The sequence below is a fragment of the Choristoneura fumiferana genome, chromosome 22 (genome assembly GCF_025370935.1).
Source record: "Choristoneura fumiferana chromosome 22, NRCan_CFum_1, whole genome shotgun sequence".
Lineage (NCBI taxonomy): Eukaryota > Metazoa > Arthropoda > Insecta > Lepidoptera > Tortricidae > Choristoneura > Choristoneura fumiferana.
The window spans coordinates 7,626,658-7,654,586 of NC_133493.1; the positions used below are offsets into that span (position 1 = coordinate 7,626,658).

Sequence of the window (27,929 nt, forward strand, 5' to 3'; positions counted from 1 at the left end):
CAATGACTCGGTGGGAGTAAATTAGAAAACAAAAGACTCCATTGATAACTTGTTTCAAGGCCAGACGTTAGTGTCAGTGTTATAGCGAATCTAATACTTATAGGAACTCTATAGTAGTATTATTACGTCAAACGGAAGACTGCTTCGTTTCGAAATATTGTTTCTCGGGAAGACCCGACGAGCGACATGCATGTAAAATGAATCGATTTTAATAAGGATAAAAGGTGTTTTGCCTGTTTGCGGATTTGTTGATGTGCTTGGAATAAATAGCAGCATAGAAATCGTACAGGTTTTATTATATTCAAATAAATAAACTACTCGTATACCTACCTATATTATATTTTTTATACAAGGTGTTTGAAATGATTTTAAAATAAGTTTAGTACATGTATTCAGCAATGCAAGCAAGCGTACAAATTTTAAGTTTTAGGTCACTAAAACTTTGTTTACAATTTTTCATCACTAAGTATTTTTTGTTTCAAAATTTATTCGGAATAGTTTCGCAAGTTCGCTTAGTTTGATTGAATTAAATGCTTTTTTAGTTTTTCTTTATTTTAGTTGTTTCCACACATTGGTCGATAATCAAGGCCGTGACTACGGATAGAATAAAAAATCCGATATAGAGCTTCGTAAATTAACGCCAATAAATTCTTTTTGTCGTAGGACTGCCGAATCTGACGCAGTTGAGTTTGCACAACAACCAAATAGACGTGTTGGAAGACTACGCGTTTCGGCATCTCACCAACTTGACACACTTGGATTTGTCGCACAACGAGATTGTTGCTGTTTCAGGTAATTATTTTTTAAAGAATCCATACAGAACAAGCAGGATGTTAATGTCGCTCGAGACTCGTCGGTTTCCTTCCTCTGAAGATTCGAATAAGAAAGAAAAAGAAAACCGATCGGTTATTTCGAGTTTCGAACGATATATAAGCAATGCGATAACTTGCATACAAGTTTCACTACATTGCGGTATTTGATTGATAAACTGAATTTATTGTTCAAGTTCTTGTATCGTTTTAAATGGGCTTAAGTTAACCTTTATCATTATCATAATTCCGGCCTATTTATGTTCTATTGCACGGTACAAGCCGTCCGATAGTAGCAGAGTCGGAGGGAGGGGTAGAGTCTCGAGGGTTCCTTCCAGATTTGTAGGTTCTATACTGAACCTTGAGTTAGCGAGACCGACTCAGTTTTTTAATGAAAAAAGATCTCAAACGGATAAGTAGGTCACCTGATTGTAAGTGAGCACTACCCTAGATGCGCTGCCAACTTAGAGGGCTAAGATAGAATATCTAATGTGCCAGTAATTTCATCGACTCTTACTCTTCTCGCCGAAACACAACGGCGCACACAACACACTAGCACTGCTGCTTGGCATATAGATATAAACTTACTTAATTATTATCAAGAAAACATCAAACATCTAAGCTTCGCGATAAACGTCCATATTTTTCAAACTGACTTCTGCCCCGCCCAGCCAAAACGAACCCGGGATATCAAGCTTCATAATCAAGTTCAGTAACTATAGATTAACCAGTCGTCAAAATAAATTCAATTGCCATTTAGGTTTAAAAACGTATACATTTTGTGAAATCAGCATATGAAATTCACCGAATCCTTATCATATGCTTATCATAATCACCTAGGTTAAAAGATTGACAGTCAAATGAAACCAATCGCAGTTTACGATAAGACCGTTGATAACGTTGACAGAAGGTTTTGTCGAAGATCCGCGACGTTTCAATTTCCGTTCGAGGAAACTCGGATACGCAACGGAATAACGGAAATAAAGAGAAAACATTGTTATCTTTTGAACCTACGATTAGTGATGGTAAGTTCTCGAGAATGTTCTCGAATCGAGAATGTTCTCGAATCGAGAATGTTGCCGTTAAGTGCTTGAGAACATTCTTTCAGGAGAGAATTTATGAGAATTTAAAAAATGAGCTGCTTTATATTTCATTTTTGTGTAAAGCTAATAGATTTAGATAAACTTATATGTTTTATGCAGATTACGGTAACTAACCTGCTCAGGAACTACATTCTTAGTTAATTCTCCCGAGCGAGAACAGCTTCGAGAATCTTCTTCTTCTTCTTTAGCCGTTCTCAACCTGTAAGGTGTAAGCCTCCTTCAGCTTATGCCATCTGTTCCGGTCTTGAGCAGTTTCCAACCACTTTGTTCCCGCCAGTCTTTTGATATCGTCGTACCAACGCATTTGCGGTCTTCCTCTCGGGCGTGTCTCGCCCCACGGTCTCCATTCTACCACTGCCCTGCACCACGAGCCATGTTTGCGGGCGACATGACCAGCCCACTCCCATTTCAATTTCGCAACCCGTTTAGTTACATCGCTCACTTTGCTTTGCTCTCTGACCCATTCGTTTCTTTTACGGTCTCTCAGCGTAACTCCTACCAGTTTTCTCTCGATTGCTCTTTGAGCCACCTGAAAGGATCTCCTTAGTAAAAACCCAAGTCTCAGCCCCATACGTAAGCACAGGCAAGATGCACTGGTCGTGAATACGAGCTTTTTGTTCGGCACTGAGCTTCATGTTGAACGCGAACTTGAGTTTGGAGTAAGCTGCCCAAGCCAGTCCTATGCGCCTGTCAATTTCGTTAGCCTGATTGTCTTTTCCTATTACGACCTCTTGACCAAGATAAGTATGATAAGTGGATATGTATGTGTATCTTGGTCAAGAGGTCGTAATGGGAAAAGACAATCAGCCTCGAGAATATTTTCAGGTATATAATATTCTCGACAGATTCTCGTTCATTTAACATTTCTGTTTAAACAAAAATAAATTTTATAAATGCTATTTTTGTGTTTTTTTATTACTTTTTTCTATGTCATTATGAAAATGTAATTTATGTCATCTTTAGCAAATGTACAATAATTAAATCGGTTGGGCAAAAAAAAATGGAAGAAAAATCATACTTAGTTTTTTTTTTCAAAAATTATAATGTTTAGAGGGCTCACATTTTGCATATTATTATTAATTATTACTAAAGTAAAGCCACACCATTCATACAAATTAAAAGCTCAATTTCGAGAGGCTTAGAATCACATGCTTATCTTGGCACGTCTTTTAACAATGTAAGTACTCGTACCTATTTAAATTAGCTAAATTTGGACCTTAATATTTAATTGCAGAATCCAGAATATTTGAAATACGAGAATATTCTCCCTGAAAAAATTATCTCTCGACCCATCACTATCTACGATACGGATTTGAGTTGTTTAGATTTAGTGAGTTGGGGTAACCTTCTTTCTGTGAATTAGGTCAATTTATAAATGAGAAAACTACGGGCACCGTCATAAGAAACTGAATCGAGTACCAAAGTGGAACCTTTTTACTACAAATTGCTGCCTGCGTAAATATAACCTCATAATTCGAAAATTCACTTTTTTAATACTGGTGTGATTTAATTTTGTAAGGCACCAATATTAGAAGCTTATAGTTGAAGAGCAATGAAAATATTTTCAGAATGCTTCACCAAAATGACGTATAAATTATTTTTTCAAAAATTCACCCGGTTGAGTTGCGCACAGGTGCATGAAACAAGCCGACACTTTACCCAGCCTTCCTTGAGGCAGTAATATAACATACTAGAGTTTACCCGTGGCTTCGCACGCGTAAACTATTCGATCAGGTAGTTACAATTGAAATTCCGGGATTTTACAAAATTCCCCTGGAAATTCCCAAAATTTATATCGTGGTCTTGATTGAAGTTATGTTAAAAACTGTCCAAAATTTCAAGATTTTATCCCAATCCCGTGGGAATATCGGCATCAAAAGAAGCCCATGTGTTATTCCAGACGTCCAGCTACCTACATACCAAATTTCATGGCTCTAAGCCCAAGGGTTGTTATTTCAAGATTTTATCTCTATCCCGTGAGAATATCGGGATAAAAAGTATTGAATGGGTTAAATCCGTCCAGCCGTTACAGCGTGAAGGAGTAACAAACATACTCACTCACAAACTTTCGTATTTATAATATTCTGTGTTCTGTAGTATGCTGTGATTAACCAGACGTCGTGAGTATTTGGGTCCAATTACAAGCTTTGCTAGATCATTGGTTTGAGTAATCTAGTCCATTTGCCATTGGAAGCCATTAGCTCGGAATGTGGGGAATATTACTGGCGGAGTAAACAATTATTGAAATGGTTTTAATGCGATATTGATACTAGTGCCAGTAACTTGTTGTGGAAACGCCTGTGTTTACTGAGCCATCATAAGTCAATAGAACAAAAAATCATTCAAAAAGGTAGTTTTGTCTGGGCTCTGAGATTAGTACGACAGATGTTAGTCATGCTTTACTAATAACAAATAAGAATGCGAAAGACAGAAAGAAAGAAAGAAAAACCGGGCAAGTGCGAGTGGGACTCACGCACCGAGGGTTCCGAACACATTTATAGGTATGTAAACGGGAATCGTGTGTTGAAGATATTTCCCGCTTTTTCCGAGTGATTTATTTAATGCATCCAGTGTAAGCAAAGCCCTGCTCCTGAGCAAAACGTACGCAGTATGGGGTCAGATTATATTGGTCATTGTCATTTACAGACACACATTAAAAAATCAAGATTTTTAGACTTTTCTAGTTGATTGTGTTATAATAGCTACCTTCACACGAAATTTCAAGTTTCTAGGACAACTGGAAGTACCCTATAGGTTTTCAGTGTACGGCAATTTGTATGGAATCACGTTGTTTAATGACTGTTGCTCAAGGCTTCAAGGAACCGCAGATATGAGTATTCGATATCAATTTTAGCTTGATAATTTCACGCGTTCCTGAGAAAAAGGGTCTTGACAGACGGACGGACGGACAACAGAAAGGGTTCCGTTTTTTCCTTTCGAGGTGCGGAACCCTAAAAAAGAACATAATTTATTTATATAATAAATACATGAACAGGCAAAAAACATAAACATAGGTACAATACAAAATAGATACTGTTATAGAAGGTCCCGGCTCAGCGTGTCGCTGGTTGAAAACCAGCACTGGTGTTCCGCCGGGCCACAGAAGAGTGAAAGATCAAATGAAATGAAATAATTAATTTTGCTTTAGACATGGTAACAAGTGGTAAATGTGCAAAATATGCAGTGACACGTTTAACCAAATACAATACAACAGTGTATTTTATTTCAATATCTATTACTCTATAATATTATGTAGTCTCATGAGACTTGATTTAACTTGACATGTCAGTCAAATTTACACATTTTAAAAATCTAAGTCTCTAATTTGGCGATGACAGTTAAACTTTGCTTACCTCAAAGGTCTCTGCCCACTGCACCGTGTCACGCCATCACCGTAAAAGGAACGTGTCAGGAACGAAATGTCAAGTGAATACATGACACGTGACGCGATGTTTGGTTAGAACGTGCAAGACGAAAACCTAAAAAGTTCCCGCGCACTGGGCCCGCTTGAGAACTATGGCCCAAGTCCTCTCGCTCTCGTGCCGGGATGATGATGTATGATGCTATTATGGTCATGGTATGGTACGGTGTAATGGGTACCTTTATATTTAACGTCCTTCTTTCTTCCCGCAGGGGCATCTCTAGCCCAGTTGACAACGTTAGTCCATCTGGACTTGTCCCACAATTTCCTGCGCTCCCTATCGGCGGAACCTTTGAAAAGCCTCCAGCATCTGAGTGAACTCTTGCTCCAGGACAACGATATCTCGATGATCGATGATGGTGCACTGGCGTTGCATAAGGATCTGAGACGATTTACTATTGAAGGTAAAATATTGTAGCCACAATATGCGTGGCGTTGTATTGGTAGAGTCATTCACGATGACGCGTGCCGTGGTCCTTGTCTAATTTTGTCAAAATCACGCGTCTTCGTGGATGGCACTAGGTATGTGCGTATGTGATCATTTTGTATGTTCATTGCGCGACCGAAACGCTCTTCGTCCAATAATTGCATGGCAGCACACGCAATGAACAGAAAAAACAATCGCCGTATCACGTCATTGCCTTTTTAACCGACTTCAAAAAAGGAGGAGGTTCTCAATTCGAGTATATGGTTTTTTTTTGTATGTTTGTTACGCGATAACTCCGCCAATTGTGGGGCGAATTTTAAAATTTTTTTTTAGTTCTAAAGGACATACTTCCGAGGTGGTCCCATTGACACCAAGTCAGGATCTGATGATGGGATCTTAGAGAAATCGAACGTAACATCTTGGATAAATATTCCGGTAAAATCTTAAGTCAAGTTAACTCAACCATCTGTTGAAAGATTATGTATAAATTTAAAAATAATTTTAATATTATGTTACATGTACTGCATAGTACTTGATGAATAGAGAACTTAAACTAAAACCAGCGAAGCACTTAAAAATCATAATATTAGTTTCTAATTTTCTTATGTTCTCATTAAAAAAAAAACAATTAAAAGTAACCCGAACTGCATCCCAAACTCCCGTTTATTCTCAAAACTCTATAAATTTCGATTCCTTCGCAGATAATCCTCTTAATTGCGATTGTCTAATGGCCGGCTTCGCGAGGTGGCTGCGGGAAGCAAAAAACCTGTCACAATCAGATAAGTCCGCGGCATATTGCGCCACACCACCTCATTTAGAAGGCGCTCTGTTATCTCGACTCTCCAAGAACAAACTTTGCGATGACTTTGACCACATGGAAAAAACAGCAGTTGAATACAATAAGATCACTGCTGTGGATGAGCAAAAAGTTGGTGGGGAATTGTATGACGATAAAGGACTTGACGATGATTTGTATGATGACGAGATGGAAGTACCGGCGGAAGATGATTTGCCGATTTCAAAAGCTAAGGTAAGTGAAGAGTTCCTTGTTTGCTTCAATTTGGTTGGGCTTAACTGTCAGGTTGTGAGTTCAAACCTGGGCTCGTAACTCTGAGATTTTCGGAAGTTATGTCTATATGCGAAATTACATTTGAGCCATGACCTTTACGGTGACGGAAAACAATGCAAGCAAACCTAAGAGATGGCCTGTGCTGTGTGGGATGTATATAGGACGAAATGATGACATTAGTTAAAATTTACGTGTGGCAATGTGACTTGGATTTCGACGAATGTTGTCAGTCGATTATGCGTATCTGCGCTACACCGGTACCACTACCATGAGTTTACAGTGACCGTACTGGATAGCGACGGCGTAAATTATTTGTATGGAGAATTGTACAGCGCCCCTACAAATAATTTACGCCGTCGCTATCGAGTACGGTCACTGTAAACTCATGGTAGTGGTACGGTTCTATGGAAGCGCCGTTTACGCACCAGAATACCTGTTATCCTAAAAGTTATTTAACTTCGTTATTAGTAACTAGCTGTTGCCCGCGACTTCGCCCCCGTTTTAGTCTATTTTTTTGTTTAGCACAAACCTTGTCCTGACAATAACGAACACAAAAAAAAATATCCAATTCAGTGCCTTCGTTCGCAAGTTACATTTCGAAGATTAATTTTTATTTATATATAGTTAACTAATTGGTACCGTTATTAATACCAAAATACGAACGACTTAAATATTTTGAATATCTCTTAGATAATAATATAATCATTTGAATTTCAAGATTCAAATACAAGTCGTAACTTTTACACAGCTAGTTAAGCACAGCTCCGATATTCATTATTAGCTTTGCCAATTTTGCGTCACGACAATTTAATTTTCCTCCTCAACAGCCAGTGAAGGCTCCAAATTGTTTACTTAAGTGTACAAAAATTGAGAAATATTTGAAGTTAAAACAAATAATAATTTACAAGATCTAGTTTTCTTATCTAATATAATACTTGTCATAAGTCAATCGCTTATTTTACTAACCGTTTTTTCTTAATAATATTCGTTAACTAATTGGCGCATGATGGATGCAATATGGTTAAGAAAGCATAAGATGGATAAGACTTTTATTAAACTTCAATTATATTTTTGTATAAAATGTATAGAAATTTGAGTGATGGTGATAATGTTCCTTATAACGATAAAGTATCACTTTACAAATACGCACCTCTTACATCTGTAGAAGGAGGAGGGAAGTGAATAGTGAACTATAAAAGGAATGCACTGAAATATGTAATATAGAAAAAAATACGATCATTTACTACAAAAATAAAATTATCTAACTTTTTTTCAAATTCTGTTCTCTTTTTTAAACCAATTGTAGTTATATTCATATTATGTATATCGTTCTACATGATTTTGACTTAAATTGCACCCGTCATCCGCCCACTGGTCATGGAATAACATTTGCGGTTAAAATGTTTTTAATTTTTCTACATGGACATAAAATTAAACATGTAACGTACCAATACTTCTTGTATCGTACAGTCAAGGAAATTGAATTACGTAGTAGGTACATAGGTGGAACGTTAAAACTACTAGTAACTATTCTGTGTGATACCACCAATTTTACCTTCATACCAGCTACAATAACCACTCTTACCAGGTCTCCCTGCTCGATGCATGGTTCGACGATGAAGAGGTCTACTTATCCTGGTCAGTGGACCCGCCTTCTACCCACCGTTTCCGTTGTACCGGAGTGACTGCGTCCAGAGCTGGTGGTCTACCGAAACATGTCGCGTGCCATCGAGCTGCCCCAGCTAATGTAGTGCTAAGAGGACTGAAGATAGACCCCTCTGAAAAGTATACGTGAGTTTTAACGAATGAAAATAATATTATTTACAATCAGGCGACGTTCCGATCAAAATATGTATATAAAAATAGTTTTATACTACCAATTTGAGGTGAAAATTTATACAATTTTAATACTCGTTAAAGCAGTAAATACCCAAATTTCATAAATGGCATTCGTCGTTACCTTTGATTAATTATACCTGTTATAATTAATCAAAGGTATCTATAGGTACCTATCTTAGGAGTGCATACCGGGTGTGCCCTTTTAACAGAAGCGAATAATTAAAACATAGATCGTACTCGTCCAACTGAACGACATTAGTTCAGCGACTTTAGAAAATAATTGAGTTTTTAGATTTTACCACTTTCATACAAATTAAATAGTATTGTCAATGTATGTCCTAGAACCCAATTATTGATGTCGCCTGTTACGCTATAAACATCAGAAATGTGGCTTTACATTGCTTCTTCGAATTAACTTTACAGTGTAATAGAAATAATATACATTATATTATTCAAAAGTCGCTGAAGTAAAATGTCGTTCAGTTTCTTACGTGTATGATTTATGTTATATCGAAAATTCAAACTGAGACATGGATGCACAGAAAAACCAGAAAAAGAGACCGGCGCTGGGAATCGAACCCAGGTCCTCAGCAATCCGTGCTACGTGCTATAACCCCTAAACCACCGCTGGACAGGAGTCTAAACACGAATTTCTCCTATGCACACATATCTCAGGTTGCTTTTTTCCACTACGCTACTTAAGCAGCAGCACTAGCGACATCTATGTTTCGCTCTCATCGAGAGACGTCTGGGTTTAGAGTCATGAAAATTGGCATGTGTGTTTTAATTTAACGTCAATGAAAACCATGATGTAAGTTTATGTAATTCCCACGAGAATTTAATAAAATCCCGGAATTCAGCTGCTGTATCTAATGATTTACGCGTGCGAAGCCGCGGGTAAACGCTAGTATTTATTATAAATGCGAAAGTTTGTAAGTCTGTTTGTTACTTCATGACGTCTAAACCGCTGAACCGATAGTTTGTGTCCCAGAAAAAGACAAGATAGTTTTTATCCCGGAAAATTGCATAGTTCCCGCGGGATAGCGATAAACGAAATCTACGCGGATGGACGTAGTGGCGTGTAACGGCTAGTAATTTAATACTACTGGTACAATCGGACAAACTAAATCATGTACCAAGGTGGAACGTTTGTGCTACTAAATATCATGTTGACACCCTATGCCTTTATCAAGGAAATCATAATGAATATGATTATTTAAAAAAACATTCGAATTAATAACCTCCTCTTTTTTTGATGTCGGTTATAAAGGTTCCCGGTACATGAATCAACTCGTTCGACTGTACGATGTAGCCTTAGCTAAGTGAATCCGCTAGCTAGGGTTGGCCCTGCTCACGACTCCAATCATCCTGTATAACCCTTTTTCTTGTACAGATTCTGCATAGCTCTAGAAGAAATGGATAGCAGCGACACTCCTCTAGAGCTAGTATTAGGCTGCGGTCCAGCGCAGACGGTGCGTCAGCGTGCCCCATTCGTCACCCCCACTCCTCTGCCTGCCACCCTTTCCACCAGCAGGGATAACTTGAGGTAATACCTACACTTTAATTAAACAGGTATTATTGAACCAGGAATATTGAAAAGTATAAGGCTTGAATAAAAAGTCCAAAATATTTTTGAAGACGATTGAGCTCCTACTCTGGTCAAAATTAACCTAACCACCTGCTGAAATATTTCTATTTAATGACAGCCGAAAGACGTCCACTCAGACCGGTCTTGTGCTTTTCGGATCAACCCCGATTTAATATATAATGTAATGATATTTATTTTTATCAGCAAAACGTATTGCACAATGAAATAATAATATGACATTAAAAAAAAAGAAACGTTCACAAGCCACTGTTGAGTGTTGGTATATGAAAGGGTAATTATGTTTTGGATGATTTTTAGTTGAGAGCCTTGTGGTCCAAATGGTAGGAGCTTGGCGCGTATACCTAAAAAGTGTGGGTTGGAATCACATTCGAGGCTCACGAAAAAAAAAATGATTTTAAAATACCTTGTACAAAACACAGTAACAAGGTGCTTTTCTTCTTAATTGTATTCATTATTTTGTTTTCCTTGCAGAGTAACAGAAGTCCGCTCCAACGTAACTAGCGACGGTCTGTTAACAGTTCTCATATCAGTGGCGGGTCTGCCCCCACCACGACCATTCGTCCTGCCTCGATCCCAGCGGCTTTCATCAGCTACGCGATACCCCCTTCACAACTGCTATGTAGTACTAGCTGTTCTATCCAGAGGGTCTTTAGTAGCACAGAAGGATACTCCTTGCCAATCAACTCTAGAAGTTTCCATGGAAGGACTCCTAAGAGGACCTTACGAAATATGCGCGACTCTGTCAAAATACAAAGCGGATGACGTAAGACCGATCTGTATAGTGCCTCAAGTTCTAGAGTCAGGGTCGTTGGAAATAAAGGCAAGCTTCAAGAGTCTGAACGCGGCGTTGGTCGGTGTCGCTCTGGGATTGATGATTGTTGTGATTGGTTTGGTTTGGTTTGTTAGGAAGATGCTGAAGAAGCCGACGCAGTTTGAGCACCATAGGTGTTTCCGCCAAGAGCCAGTGTTAGAAGATAATCCAAGGTCTAGTTATGTGATGTTGACTGCTACTTCGAAAGTTTAACGAATTAAGTGCCTTAAAAGTGCTTAGTGCCGAAATTGTTCATAAGGGAGTAAAAGTGTCATAATAATATAATAAAAAAAAAACTTTGTGTAGAATTCTACCCAAAAGTTTGCGTATGTAATGCAGTGAAATCTATGTGTGAGCATCATCAGGTGTTATAATTTAGAAACTTAGAAAGGTACAACGTCCTCTGCTGTGATTAAGGCTGTGTTTTAACCAGGCGAGGATCCAGCCCAAAAAAAAGATCGTGGTCACAGCCACCCGAAAATCGGCCAAGTGCGAGTCGGAATACGAATTCGCTCGTGAACAATCATGAATCATGAACAACTAATGGATTTGATTTTTCCTTTTTTCCGCTCATTTAGATGTTGGCCTATCTATGTCAATAGACCGTGAAAGTGTGTCGTCACAAGTCTATTAGGGTTGTGGGCATTCCCATCGTATCGTACCGTCCCTCTCACTTTCATATTAAATCATCATCATCATCTCAGCCGTAGGACGTCCACTGTTGGACATATGCCTCCCCCACTCCCTCCATTGAGCCGGGAGGCACCGGCGTAAGAATGTTGCCTCCCCCTTTCTTCCCGTGGGCGCCGTAGAAACCGGCTGAGGGATAATACCAGAAGATGGGCAGCAGCGTCTTCTTGGCGACTCTTACATCCTATACTGCGCTCGCCAACCCGCTTGCCAAGCGAGGCAAGTATTGGCAACCCCCCCCCTCTCCCTCATTTCATATTAAATAATATTAACGAAAGCGGGACGGCAAGATACGAAGTTCTAATTTTGCACTTCTTATTATCCTTATAGGGCCAGAGATGCGTTGCATGGAATTTCATCATCCCAGCCTATATACGCGTCCCACTGCTGGGCACAGGCCTCCTCTCAGAACAAGAGGGCTTGGGCCATAGTTCCCACGCGGGCCCAGTGCGGATTGGGAACTTGCATGGAATGTGTTTCTCATGAATCAATAGAAACGCTTCATTTTCCTATCCTCGCTCCGCTCAATTGTTTCCAAAAGAGCTGTGCTGTACGAGAACAGATAAATAAATAAATATCACGGGACAATTCACACCAATTGACCTAGTCCCAAAGTAAGCTTGGCAAAGCTTGAGTTATGGGTACTAAGCAACGGATAGGTAAATAAAATTATATCGATGTAGATAAATACTTAAACACATATTAAACACCCAAGACCCGAGAACAAACATTCGTATTTTTCATACAAAAATATCTGCTCGGACACGGGAATCGAACCCGGGACCTCAAGCTTCGTAGTCAGGTTCTCTAACCCCTAGGCCATCTGGTCGTCTAAATAAAGCGATTCTATTGGTTCACACATTCCTCGCAACACATCCTCGCACATCTCTGTTTGAAACGCAGCCTAAAGCAGTTCTTTTCTACGAAATGAGATTAAAACGTACTTATGTTTAATAGAGAATAAGAAAAAAATCCCTGACATTATCAAATCTTACCAACAGTAACGGTAATCACTTCAAACAATACAAACGCTGCTCTTCGGGCTTGTTTTCTGTAAGCTTGTTAACTAAGCCTTCGGATTTGGGACTTAACCAAGAAAACAACGAAATTGACACAGTCTATGTTACAAAGGATTTGCTGCTGCTTGTTTTTCATTAGTCGTTGTACTATTTTCATTTAAATTGTAAGATTTGACATATTCATGTATTCTTTTATATCATTGGAATGCCGTGAGTATTTAGTGCGGATAATGATATTATCCTTGTTTATTTTTATGGTAGTTTAATTTCAATTGTTTTAAAGTGCTTCCTTTTATTTCAGTAACAATTGTTTGATGTTTCGATTTTTATGGAGTCAGAAGCAAAATTGTTCACATAATTACACACATGACTGACACACACATGCACAGTCACAAACTTTTTCATTTATAATATTACTTGGATGGAACTATCTTAACCGATGGTCTGTAAAAAAGAAAAAAAAACTTTTATGTATAAAAAAAAACACATTATGCAGTTTGAGTGAAATATCTTCGTCTCGTTTTATCTTTACTACAGTAAAACAATACTAAAAAGGAGCATCAAATTTCTGTGAACAAAATGTCACATTTATTTTAACTACTAAAAAGCTTTATTCTTTTATTTACTAAGAGATTTAAAATTAAGTCAATATGTTGTATAAATAATATAGGTAATTAAGTATTATATGAAATAAATGTTATTTGTACATTTTTTGTTGCGCATAATGTATAACATTATAATTTTATTAACCTAGTTTATAATTGTTAGGGTAGTTGTAAACTTCCCAGTTTTGAAAGTAATGAAAATACTATTTATGTGTTTGTTGTGAAAAATCATGTTCGAGGACTTTTTTTAATTCAAAACGAACTTTAGAATAAGCTGTGACACAAAAAAAATATAATTTTAAAAATCAAGTAAGGGCAGCCAAAATGTAAAAAAAGGCTCAGGCAAATGAAAACACAGAATTGTGTGAACAACAAAGTGAGACTGTCTTTATGAGTATGTATTCCAATTTTGCGTTATAACTGGTAATTTTAACGCTGTCACCATTGTCAGCAATACATATACAATGTAGGTATGGGTCCTGTTAATTTATCCATAATCTCTATTCTTAATCGAGCTAATTACTTATAAAATGCATTCTATAATGTGCTGTTAATTAAAGTACTTACGAGAAACTGAGTACGTTAGAATTAGAAGGCGTTATTAATTCTGACTGAATACGAAAGTCTAATATAATTAATTAATTATTGTATAAACTAACGACTAATAGGTACTTTGTCTTCTGTGAAGACTTAAGCTCTAATTCATTAACGTGAGGCTATGTTCGATAAGAAGTCTAGGAAACTGACTGGCATCAAAATTTTAGAGTTTTGGATTGACTCCGTCACAGAGTTTTTAATAACACAGAATGGTCACTCGTCCTTCACCCGTAATGACGGTTGTTTGTTGTCGATACATACCGCTAATGGCTCTGCCTGTACATAAATATAATAGTTAACGGCGAAATTAGAGCTATCGCATTCGAAATGTCTTACTGTGTTAAAAGTGTCCTAAAATATTCATCAGTTTCGGACGTACTTTCTACAGCTTGTTAGCTACCTTTCACGACCTCCCACTATTTCGATGCATCCACTTCTAGTTCCGTCACTTCATAAAATATATTAGGTACTCCCTCACCACCTTTAAAATGTGATGAGAATCATTAAGTAGTCAGTAATGTTGTCAAACATCAATTGCCAAAAAGAATAGAAATTCTCTTTGGCAGAACAGTTGATATTCGACAATATGGCTGCTACTTAGACTACCGGTGTTGGGTCAGTCAGTAGAGGAGTAAAGCGGTTTGGGGTCCAATCAATGGATCATTGATCGATTTATCAGACCGATCACTTCGGTTGATATCGTGGTAGTGTTGGCTGAACGATGGATACCGGTCGATGAACGATTGATCACCTGCCGATCGACGTTACTATTGAACGTCGATCAAATGCGAGTGTCGAGTCTGTTCTATAATAACAATATGTAATCTGTGTCATTAGTGTTGTGATTACGGGTAAATTAAAGACGTAACGGGTGGATGTCAAAGTATGTTTAATTAAATTAACAGTTAATTTATTATGCAGTAAATTTTGATGTCAGTCGATTTGTGATACACGCACACAATTTTATGGAAATATTATGTTCTACAATCAATGTAGTTCACGTACAACGGTACAATGCGCTATTTAAAATATGTGAAAGTGTTCATGAGCAAAATAATATGTAGCAATGGATCCAATTTGAAAAATAAAAAATCATTTTCGCGTTTTATTAAATAATATATAAATAAGTTTTGACATTGTATTGAAACGAGAACACACAGAAAACAAAGGTTGACTGGTAGAGATCCCTTAAAGGGATAAGTCCGCATTTGTACAAGTATCTTAAAGTTTTTGGTTGTATTTTGTTAATTTTCTTTTTAACAATAAAGAGTTTACATACATACATACATAAAACAACAGAAAACAAAGTTGGGTGCGAGAACCATACCTATCATTCGTGATGCGTGCTTTATAGTAGGTAATACATTACATTAACCAGATGCAAAATTTTCCGTCTGTTCTCATATTGGTAATTTATTTCAAATTACTTAGTGAATCTTGTTGTAATTATAAATGTTATGGACCAATTGATTAATAAGGCCATTATGAATAATGACAAACTATACCGGGTAAAGTGATAGTTATTATCTAAATTTCATTATTTATCACGTTGTCCGGTCATTATGAATATTGATACATGATTGTTGGGCGATTTGATTACAACTGATTCTTGGCTAGCTGAAGTCTGATCATTCAATCGGAAAGTTAGGTGCGACGATGAGCGTGTTAGGTTCAACTGTGACCAAAACAATCACGAGCCGAGCGAGCGAAGCGAGCGTGCCGCGAGAGCGGAAGGCGAGGGCCAGGTTTTAATTTGTACCATTAAGCTAACTTACCTTAGGTACAGATTTTGATAGATGTTCATAAGATTTATAGATTCATTGTAAGGAGACATGTTTTTTTATTACTTTGCCCAATAAGGGATATGCATTATGTATAATGCCCGGGCAATTTAATTAATCGAACACTTTTTATGAAATTGCTGTTTATGTATGTTATTATGTATGTTTTTCTTGATTTCCGTTAACTGCGATATAAGACTCTTTTTGGCCCAATCTAATAAAAAGAACATAATTGATATAATTTAACAGTCATTGTATAAACAGAATATTGTAAAATTCTCAAACTTAATGAGTGACATTGACGTGAGAAATAAGAGAAACACCAAAAAAAACTCAATCTTTTATCTTGCTTTTGCCAAATATCAAAAAGAAAAAGCTTTCATTTGCTTCAAAAAACTAATGTACCATTTCTTGCAAGGCTGGCAACGCATCTGCAGTTCTGATGGTGCTGCGGACGTCTATGGGCGATGGAAATCACTGAACATCAGGTGAACCGTCTGCTCGTTTGTCTGCTATTACATAAAAAAATGTGTAAATTGAAAAAAAAAACGTTTAGGTTAATGTTGAAATTTTTATTTGGGCAGAAACGGTATAATTTTACTTACATTATAGTGCTTACATATAAAATTAACCAATTAATATGCCACCATTAGTTAGTACATAAAAATGTAAATTGGGTAAATTGGTGTTTTTAGAATTTTCTTACACAATGTGATGAAATTACGTGTTAAAGAGAAAAAAAATATAAAGAGGACAAAATTTGTGCAACCAAGAAACTTGATTTAACGACTAACTAGATTCAATCGAGAAGTTTTAAATTTTTTAAATTGTTTTGCTGCACATAAATAATTATCTTAATTATTTGTCAAGCAGCAAGAGTCAAACCACTAGCGGCTTGGAGGAATTAACTTCATTTCACCTGCTGAATGTTCCCTTAAAGTTAAAGGAAATCAAAAAAAACACGTCAACAAAATATCAGTCCTGTTCGTGGTATTTTGACAATGAGTTAAAAAAATCACGAAAGTTTAAAACGTTACGTCAAATATTGTTAAATAAAAATGGATCATTGTTATTTAATTGTACATGCACGTGATTACGTTATTAATAGTCTTTAAAATCATTATAATAGCATTTATTGTAATATGAAATTTATTAAATTTCTGCCATATTATATGAAGTAAAATGTAATGCCGATGTAAATTTGTACGAAGTTTGGTTTTGCTTTAATTAGATAGGAAAGATGTAAATATTAATTTATGAGTTGCATTTTTTTTTATTAAAGAGTAACAGATTTTGAAAAATATTATTTCATTTATTTCATCCCACTAATAAACAGCCGTGGTGGCCAGTGGTTTGGCCTAAGGTCTCAAGCAGAGATTCATAGTTTTAAATCCGGGCTCTAATTCTTCAGTTTTTCGAAATTTATGTCTTACCTTTGAAATTTACTACGAGCGTTACAGCGAAGGAAAACATCGTCAGAAAAACCCGCAGAAACCTGCAAAATATTTCAACTATGTATGTGGTCTCCAATTCGTACCTACTAGGCCCGCGTGGGAACTATGGTCTAAGGCAAGCCTCCTCATTCTGAGAAGACGACTGGACCCAGCAGTGAGATGTCCTCTATCCTCGTAAGTCCTGACTTTTATAACCATACATAGTTCTACAGACCAAACCTAGAATTCTAAGTTTTGTGATTTTGGACATTACTTACATAGGGGTAAGGCCGCGAATTTTGACCAATTTGGACGTTTCAAATTTGGAAGGCTGATAAAAAAAAACTGATAACACCTAGAGGTTTAATTTTTTTTTTATTATATGACACGATATAAACTCTCAAGGTCGCAAATGAGATAATTGATTTAAACCATTTTAAAAAAATAATAAAAATATATTACCGTCAAAAACGTAACGAAAATTGACTATTTTTTTTGACCGCGAGTACTTAATACCTTATTATTTTCATGCTATTTAACTTCTCATGATCATGATTTTGTTTAAACGAAATTTTATGATATAACGATAGTCCTACCGATTGCGGAATCATGATAATCAAATAATTTTCATGTTTTATATTTATTTCTTTTCACGTGCCAAAAACCACGTTTTCGTTACGAATACTTAGGTGACGCTTTTTTAAGCTACCTTTAACGCCAATTTCGGTAGAAATTAGTTTTTGTACACTGGCAACTAATACTCTAATAGGGCAACATCGATGAGATAAATAAATCTCATCAGTTTGTTGACAAACAGCCATCAAAAGTGACGCGGAGGTTTTTTTTCGAAAAAACGTCGAAAGTGCTTGTTCGATTTTAAGGGTAAGTAGTGATTATTTTTAACTGGTTGTTTTTTCATACGATAGGGTAATCTTTTCCATGTAAGTGGCATGTGTTATTATGTTCAAAATGTCGTTATTCACCATGATAAACGATTTTTTATATAAAATACGTTACACTTTCGTTACGATTACGTTACATTTTTACAAAATGCTACGTATTTTGTACATAACGTAACGAAAAAATGTGGTAAAGGGAAGTTCACACAGAAAAATTCTAACTTACACCAGTTTATTATTAGGTTTTCAATGACTGCACGCACAGTAAGTTAGTTAGATGGATATTTTGAAGTTAAATAAATTTTAATCTGTAGGTGCAGGGATCGGCACAAGAGAATTGTGGCGAGTTCTGTGTTCACGTCCTGCTACATGCATAGCGTATTTAAAGTGAGAGACAAACGGAGAGATTCACTTACCTACTTAGTTCATTTGTTACCTAAACTTAATAATCATAATAATTTATTTCCAAAAACATCTTTTTACATTGTCCACTTAACTAAGATACTACTTCCTAAATTGGTAAAACCTGTGATTTAGGGTTTTGGCCATTTCTTTGAGGTATTTAATAGCTTGTACAGTCGAAGTCACAAGCATGCTCACAACTAGGTGGTAGGACCTTGTGCAAGGTCCGCCCGGATTGCTACCACCATCTTCCTCGCTAATCCTGCCGTGAAGCAGCAATGCTTGCACTGTTGTGTTTCGGCGTGGTGAGTAAGACAGCCGGTGAAATTACTGGCACGAGGTATCCCATCATAGGCCTCTAGGTTGGCAACGCGTCTGCAATACCCCTGGTGTTGCAGATTTTTATGGGCGGTGGTGATCTCTTACTCATTTGATCGTTTGCCATCCAGTCGAATAAAAAAAACCACATCCAAATTCGTTATGCTTATAAATGTGCACCTTATTGTCAGTGTTAGAGAGGCATGTAAAGATACACTTTTGGAAAGATGTTCGTCAACTAGAGGGTACTTCTACTTCCACATTCTCATGTTTAGCTCTATAGATCTCATATAGGACAGATTTAAGATCAGTATCGTCAGAAAGTTCTAGTAAAAATAAAAACTTCACTTTATTATATGAGATGTATTTTTTTTTCATACATACGTTATCTAATGGGAATTTTTACCAGTTTGATCTAGGCTTTATAAAAATTTGCGTTACGTTTTATGGTAACGTCACGTATTTTTTTTATGTTATTTCTATGTCACATTGGTCAAAATTCGCGGCCTTACCCATATATTTAAAGTTTATATTTCATTGAAAAATTTGTACTCGACCAAGTACATTCGGCAATTATTCTTACAATTGATTTGTACTTTGTGAAGTACACGGGGACTTACGAGGATATAGATATGATGGTATAGGTAGGCTGGGATTATGTTAATGACAGTGATGAACTTTAATATGGATATCTGAACCATGTTCTAGGTGAACTAAAATCGAATATTGAGTGTTTAAAATTCATAGTAATGTCTCCAGTCTCCGATCGTACTTTAGAACGAGTTCTCAACTTAGTTAAGGAAAATCCTGACTTTATCCTTTGCGGTATTTTGCCGACATTATGCAGGTTTCCCCTTGAGATTTTAACTAGGGCGATGACTTAGTAATAGGAGTTACCTCAATATTACAAAAACATACAGGGTTGACTGTACTGTACTGTACTGTACAAAAACATACAGGGTTGACTGTACTGTACTGTACTGTACAAAAACATACAGGGTTGACTGTTGACTGTACGGGGGCCTTTAAATATTTTTTGAAATTCATTTGACAGGTCTTAGATTTATCAATGTACTGTCAATTTTGTATTATATCGCATTGAAATTTAAATTTAAACTGTATAAAAAAAAAAATTGATCATTTTTTTGAAAAGTTGGAGAATAAAAGTAGCTCAGTTATGCGAGTAGAATCGAACCTTGGATTTAAAACCATGGTCAGAGACTTCCTGTAAGGTCCACAACTCAGTAAAAGTGTACAATTCATTTAATATTATCAAACTTACTAAGAAAACTATAACGGTTAAGTTTTCTTGAGAATTATTAGTTGTTTAAGAGTAAATAGCAGCCAAAGTATAAAATATACCTAAACTTGGAATATTCCGTATAAAATACGAAATCCTTAGAAAAATATCACTTTTTTTTTCGTAATTGCTACGGAACCCTACTTCGGACATGTCCGACACGCTCTTGGCCGTTTTAGGGTTCCGTAGCCAAAATGGAAAAAACGGAACCCTTATAGTCTGTCTGTCTGTCCATCCGCCCGCTGCTTTGCTCAGGGACTATCAATGTTAGGAAGCTGTTATTTTGCACGAATATATATGTGAACTATGTCGACCAAATAATACAATAAAAAATTCAAAAAAATTTTTTTTTAGTTTACCTCTCATGGACGTAAACTGGGGGTGATTATTTTTTTCTCATCCAACCTTGTAGTGTGAGGTATCGTTGGATAGGTCTTCTAAAACCATTAGGGGGTTGCTAAAACGATTTTTCAATTCAGTGATTTGTTTGCAAAATATTCAACTTTAAAGTGCAAATTTTTATTAAAATCGACCGTCCCCCCTCTAAAATCTAAGTGGAAAAATTAGAAAAAATTCACGATGATAGTAAATATATCAAACTTACTAGGAAAACTATAACGGTTAAGTTTTCTTGAGAATTATTAGTAGTTTAAGAGTAAATAGCAGCCTAAGGTATAAAATACCTAAACTTGGAATATTCCGTACAAAATACGAAGTCCTTAGAAAAATATTACTTAATTTTTTCATAATGGCTACGGAACCCTATTTCAGGCGTGTCCGATACGCTCTTGGCCGGTTTTTTTCTTTTGTCAATTAAACAAAAAACTATGAAGATAAGTAGCCCGGTTTAGATTTTCAAGAAAAATCGTGTGTCTAAGTTACATTGTGTGTACCTTCATTACATTGCGAGGCCGTAAAGCCAACGAGTTTATAGTGAGCACTCAAGCGCCGCAATGTAATGCAGGTCTAAACTAAGCTTAATACCTACTTCTACGTTTATGCAAGGAAAAATAAAGACTACTTATTACCTAAAATTGCTAAAAGTGGCTCCGAAGCGGTAACGTTTCGTGTGCTCTGCCTACTCCATTTGGGAATACAGGCGTGATGTTTTTGTATGTATGTATGTATTTATCTAAATTTATTATGTTTTGATATCAATAAATACAATACTTATACTTATTATATAGCCAACAGTGGCGTAGCGTCAGGTATTTCCGTGGTAAAGCCGAAGGAATCGCCCACATCCTTCATAAAATAATTTGCGCATGTTGTCGTATTTTGTAAATATTGGGCAAGCCTGTGGGGAATGGGGTTCTATGGACGCTTCGCTCTGTACGAGTAGCCAGGTGACGTTGACATCCACGGGCTCTCACTTCCGAACCTTGAAGCACTTCAGTTTTGCAATTTTTTGCTTGATTGACAAAAGAAGAATAGGTGTCCAATATTTTTTAATAATCTATACTTTAAACGTATAGGTAATTAACTAAATGTAAACAAGTTTCAGCTGCCAGATTTGGTACATTCAAGAATTTTAAACATTTTACTTATCTATTATTGTATTATCATACAGAAATGTAAATATTTAGATAGTTTCATTTAAGACACCAATTGACGTTGTTTTGCTTACATTTAGTTAAATACCTATCCAAAACAAGTATAAGTGATGGACTAAATATAATATATTTTAATACCCAGGAAAATATCCCAATATACGAAAACATTCAGATATTGGGTTTATTTCGGGACGTGGACTGTGATAACCTCTAATGAGTTCCTGATATTTTGATAAAGTTGCATCATGATCACTAATTACGGGTAGACTGAATATTTAGCGATGTTAAAGTTGTGTATACTGCTGTGTTTACCCTTATTTTTGTGCGTCGACTGAGTGTACTCTCTCTACAATTAGCACAGTATAACAAGTTTCCCTACAATAATCCGACGGAGACGTCTAGACAGAACAATGTAAATCTGTTTAAAAAAAATATACCTCGTTGAGTTTCTTGCCGGATTCTTCTCAACAGAGGTTTTTCCGAACCGGTGGTATATTTTTTTTGACATTCATAAGTGCTTGTTATAAGATTGGTTTTTTGGAATCTTTTTGTATTTTTTATTTCAATTCCAAATTTTTACTTTTACGGTCATCCCGTAAAACCTAAGTTGAAAATACAAACTGAAATATAGATGCACAGAAAAACCAGAAAAATAAGACCAGCACTGGGTATCGAACCCAGGTCCTCGGTATTCCGTACCGCGTGCTATACCGCTACACCACTGATGGTCAACGGTACTGACACGAATTTCCCCTATGCACCTCATATCTCAGCTTGTTTGTTTCTTATTTAGCCACTTAAGCAGTGACGCTAGCGACATCTATACCGTAGCCCTCATCGAGAATACTTGCTTGTTATAGCCTAAATTGAATAAAGATATTTTGACTTTGACTTTGATATTTCGCCGTTCTTAGTAGCTTGGAACAAGTCTTCTAGGGCTATCGCGTTTTTTTAACATTTAAATTTATAATAAAATGTATTATGGTGCATACGACATGTACTGTGAGTGCGTGCAAATCTTCATCTCGCTTGAATAAGGAACTAAGATTTCATCTATTTATATAATAATATTTATTTATTTTTTATATATTTAAATTCAATAACAGGAACTTTAAGTCCGTTAAGTCTAGAAACCGAAAGTATTTGTCGGTTACTAATCAATGAAAGTATATTTTGTAGAAAAAAAAATGTTTTTTATTTCAAAAATAGTATATATTTTGATACTTCTTACCCCTAGTAAGTATGCCACACCTAATTTATTTTGTTTTATATATGGCTATAACTTTCTAATTTACATTATAAATAAATAAATAATATCATGGGACACTTGACACCAATTGACCTAGTTCCAAACTAAGCAAAGCTTGTACTATGGATACTAGTAGTATTAATTTAAAAGTCTTGTTTATGTACTGTTGGCATGTCTAATAAATAAATAAGACAACCCTGCTGCAACAAGACAACTATGGGGGAGGCCTTTGTCCAACAGTGGACGTCCTACGGCTGATATGATGATAATGATGATGAAGCACGAACAAGCACAAGCATCGATGATCAAATCTTGTTGTACTTATTCCTAAAAATGCCACCTAATTGTTGGGTCTTCTCCATTTTTCGATGGGTTTTTTCTGTGCATCCACGTTTCAGTTTGTATTTTTGTTATTGAATAAAAATTCAACTGTTAACCGTTTTAGTAAAATAACTTTTTCATAGTGTTAACGGTATTCGACACCATAACCGTTTAAAAGGGTTACTGATTGAACCTGTAACCGTTTATACCGGTTATCCTTATAAATGGGGTTTCCATTCACTGCTCATTGGATCACTCCGAGTACTCAAATCCGACTTAGGACATGGTTTACTCAACAAAATTAAATATTATATTTTTTATTTTTTTTCATATTGCGAAGTAATATCACTTTGAATTATATTAGTAAATAAACGCGAATTAATTAACCACATACTTAAACTGAAACATAAAGACACGCGATAGCAACCGGCAAAACCCAATCCACTTCCCAGAACAGTCCATATAATTAACTATCTTATTTCCATAGAGACAAATTAAAATGAAACTTTACACTCAGGCGGCTTTAGTTCTAAAATCAATGTTTCTATTTAAAAATGCCACTTACCAAATGTCAATGGGTAAGCATCACATAGAACTTATAACGGGAGCAGACAATGTGAACTTTCCGTCTTGCTGAAGTAAACGACCACCTTGGTCACGTGATTGTTCTGTTTCACATTTATGCGACAGATTTGTTTTGGTAAGTAAGCGTTTGCAGGATCGTAACAAGTTTATAATTTTTTTGCGTCATTCGTCAAGAAATGGAAAAAAATGACATGTGAACATTTTAGTATACCCACAATAATAATCGTTAGGTTAGATCGGCCCTAAAGTAATTGAAGCAAGACCTAAACACCGGCCAAGTGCGAGCCGGACTCGTGCACCGAGGGCCCCCTACGAATTATCCAGTGTCAGAAAAGTCCTGCCCCTAAGTAGATGTACGCAGTGTGGTCTTTTTAGATCGGTTACTGACATAAACGAACAGAAATTAGTTAAGTAACTGCTATAAATTGTAAATTGTCTCTGGTCTCCGCGATACAGGCACAGAGTCTGGTGCGGAGTCCGCCGATGAATCTTTATTGTAACCTTGTTATATTTCAAATAAATTCTTTTATTCTTTATTCTTGCTCGTTTACCACCCAGTGGAATAAAAAAAAGGTTAACATTACCTATCAAACTTTTTTTTTTTATTAAGAAACGTACGTTCGCGCTTCAGTTCAGAGCTTTACCTATTTGTTAATTTTTGTTCTTGTTTGTAACTGTCAGAAAATGTCTGAAAATTGTATAAAAATATAATTTAAAGTTCTCCATACAAAATGTGAGAAAGAAGATGTTTTCAGAGCAGATTTAGCGTCATTTTCGTTTGAACCTTGTCGGGCTGACGGCTAGTATAAGCTTAAGGTAACTCCCGTCGCGAGTGCTACATGCGCGTGCGCATCTCATTTAAGCTGAATTTCCAGTCTACCTAGCAGTCGGCGCGTAGGCACCATGGCCGTCGGTCGGCTGTTAGTCGTCCTAGCGATCACTTCTACTCTAGTCAACGCCAAAGTATTTAAGCGATGTGAACTCACGCGTGAATTGTTAAAACTTAACATCCCAAGGACATTTCTGAGCAATTGTGAGTGATTTTTATTGGCATTTTGAACACATTATAGTTGCATTGTTTTGCATGTAAACAAAGCGCTAGTTATTAGTTGTACCTATTGTTGGTGAAAATGCTGGACTATTAACGCATGTGAGATACAAATGTGAAATAACTATTAATTTATCCTAATTGACATGTGAGGCTGTTTGGATATTTGGATGTTTCTTCACGCAAGAATGGCTCGATGGATTTGCACGAAATTTGGCACCTAGATAGTTTCTATGGGGTAGCGATAAACGAATTGTTCTCAGACGAAGTCGCAAGCAACGGCTAGATTATGAATAATAATATTTATGATCAATCATTTTGCGTGTAATTCAAATTACTGTTGCATCATAATATACTCGTTGTAGGTAAGATAGGTAGTTTAGCTACCACTAAGAAATTATACCTGAAATCCGACATTCCTGAAATTTTCATAACTCTGAAAACTAAAATGCTCATAACTCTGAAACAAATGAAAATCGCTGAACATACATGGGGGTCGATTCGGTAGCTCTTGAGGTCCCCTACCTTTGGTTTTCGTTTGATCCACCCCTCCCGTATACACCCTGTATATTTTTTAACAGGATGTATTGCTCCAGTCCTATATTGGAATCATCATCTATATTATTTTGGAAATCATTTCACCATATTAAATGATATTGTAACGGATAACTCACGTCTTAAACCGAGTTTAGCTCGACATGAGTCGCGCGAGCAGAGCGGTGGCGCGTAGTGTGCGTGTTGCGGCAGCCGCTGAGTCGCGTTCGCGTGCTCCTGAGGAGAAGGGCTACGAAATAGCCCGAAACATGTCGAGCTAAACTCGGTTTAAGACGTGATTTAATATGAGTGAGTCTCACGGTAGTTTCATGTTCAAAATCATTTCACCATACTTAAAGATTTATTAAAAAATATTTTTTTACTGTTATTATCAACTATTGATTTGTTCTTTAACAAAATACACGAGGACTTATGAGGTTAAAACACGAAACAATTGTCCAGTACCAAATAACGAGAGCGCAGGTTAATCGTGTGTATGAGGCAAACCTATTGCTGATATAAATAGGTACTTATTACATCTCTATCGCCTAAAGGCGGTTTCAGACTAGCGTTTTATTTGCGCAATATAAGCTCTTTTTTTGGAAGCGGGTGTACGCGCGCATACTATAGGTACATTTGTTTTCTTCGAGCGTTGATTGAAACACGCAGTTAATGATCGCGTACATGCGCGTTCTCGATTTAATGTAGCGTATACGTGTAAGCGCGTATGCCAAATACGACCCATGTATACGCAGAAAAAACGCTAGTCTGTAGTCGTCCTAAGTAGACATTTATGTAGATTGATAAAATAAAGAAACTGATGTTTAATATCATAATGTTAGTCCTTTGGCTGTTCACATCAAGGTATAGACTCTAGTTAAATTAAATATTGTGGAAACAAAAAGTTGCTGATGGTTGCAGTAATAAAACAATTTTATGTCCGTTTAAACACTTAAATATTCGCAATTTATTGTAAGCCGTCATACTCGTATGGTTAATCGTCGGAGTATCTTGGGTAAATTTTGAGAGATAAAAAAGGCCAAACGTCACATTAAGGTTGGCTGTTGACCTAGTGCCATCTACAAAGACGCGTGATTTTGTCAAAATAAGACATTATAATAAGAGCCACGGCACGCGTCATCGTGAATGACTCTACCTATACGATTTTAATAAATGACGTCACGACAGCGCTGAAAATGTAGGTACGTTAATTTTACTGAAAGCACTGGAAAAATACAGATATTTTACGGTCATTTATAAAAATTACGGTAAAATTACGCGTACGACGATTTGTTTACCGTGTCCGTAATGTTGCAAAATTATTACACAATTACGGTACCGCATTTCAGTTTTGCGGCAAATACGAGTAGCCAATCATCATCCCAGTACGTCACTGCTGTTGCAAAATTATTACACAATTACGGTGCTTCGCATTGTTCAGTACGACTTCACCGCATATTGTAAATTTCAAATGGCACAAATTTACGAGGTATGCTTGTGCATTAGTATGGCATGGTGGTTTGGATACTTGTGCTATAATTTCATTCAAATCCTTTAATCCATTAAAAAGTGAAGTGGTGACGAACATACCAACACATTCTTCTCTCTATATAATATAGTGTTAGTGGTTGTTGTTATGTCTGTACAGTCATCAGCACCAATATCTGACACAAAAAAGCGTGCATAAATATCTGATACGGCTCTATTTCTAGCGCCGGTAGGACGTGTCAGATATTTTTGCACGCTCCAATGTAGCAGATATTAATGCAGGTGACTGTACATTTAATAGGTTTTTACCGAATGTTACTATATATTACGTAAATACTTTATGTTAGACCCGTGTGGTATCGGGTCAGAATTACACCTCTCCATTTCTTCCGTGGATGTCGTAAGAGGCCACTGAGGATGTACTCGTAGATTAAGGTATACCGTAGGCGACAGGCTAGCAACCTGTCACTATTGTACCGTTTTTGTTAAACTTAAAACCTAAAATTTAAAAGTGGCTCCTTTCGGTAACGTTTCGTGTGCCCTGCCTACCCCATTTGGGAATACAGGCGCGATGTTTGTGTGTGTATACTTTATTTTACTTATTTTTCCTTAGTAACTTATCTCTATACATCCAACTACTACTACTCCGTACCAGTTCAACCTGCAACTACCTTACTATTATTGCTCATTCAATACCCATCCACCTCACACATAATCAGTTATAAACAGTAATTACACCTCTATAAAGTTGAATGTAGCTTGTAAGGTTGATAATGTTGTCAGGCATTTAATGCATTCCAAATAATGTAATTGATTATGCCCGGTATTGTTTGAGAGGGCCATTATGCTAGCATTACGTGGCACTAAAACTGTTGCTAGTCGGTGAAATCGTATTGTCATTATCAATTGTATCTGGTACTTCCCACGCGGAAACTGTATTAAAATCACGCTATTACTCTACTATGTAATACATCGACATCTATGTATACCATGGTGGCCTGTAAGCCTGTAATATGAGC

At 36.5% G+C, this 27,929-nt stretch overlaps 1 protein-coding gene across 1 annotated transcript in view; it reads left to right on the forward strand.

Moving 5' to 3' along the window:
- The window catches only part of LOC141440543 (uncharacterized), a 124,470-nt gene that overhangs the window by 91,701 nt on the left and 4,840 nt on the right, over positions 1-27,929 (forward strand). Inside the window, exons 7-13 of the mRNA XM_074105085.1 lie at positions 664-792; positions 5,546-5,737; positions 6,462-6,790; positions 8,418-8,620; positions 10,062-10,214; positions 10,749-11,008; positions 24,805-24,873. Of these exons, the coding sequence (XP_073961186.1) occupies positions 664-792; positions 5,546-5,737; positions 6,462-6,790; positions 8,418-8,620; positions 10,062-10,214; positions 10,749-11,008; positions 24,805-24,873 (1,335 nt within the window). The remainder of the gene's footprint in view (positions 1-663; positions 793-5,545; positions 5,738-6,461; positions 6,791-8,417; positions 8,621-10,061; positions 10,215-10,748; positions 11,009-24,804; positions 24,874-27,929) is intronic.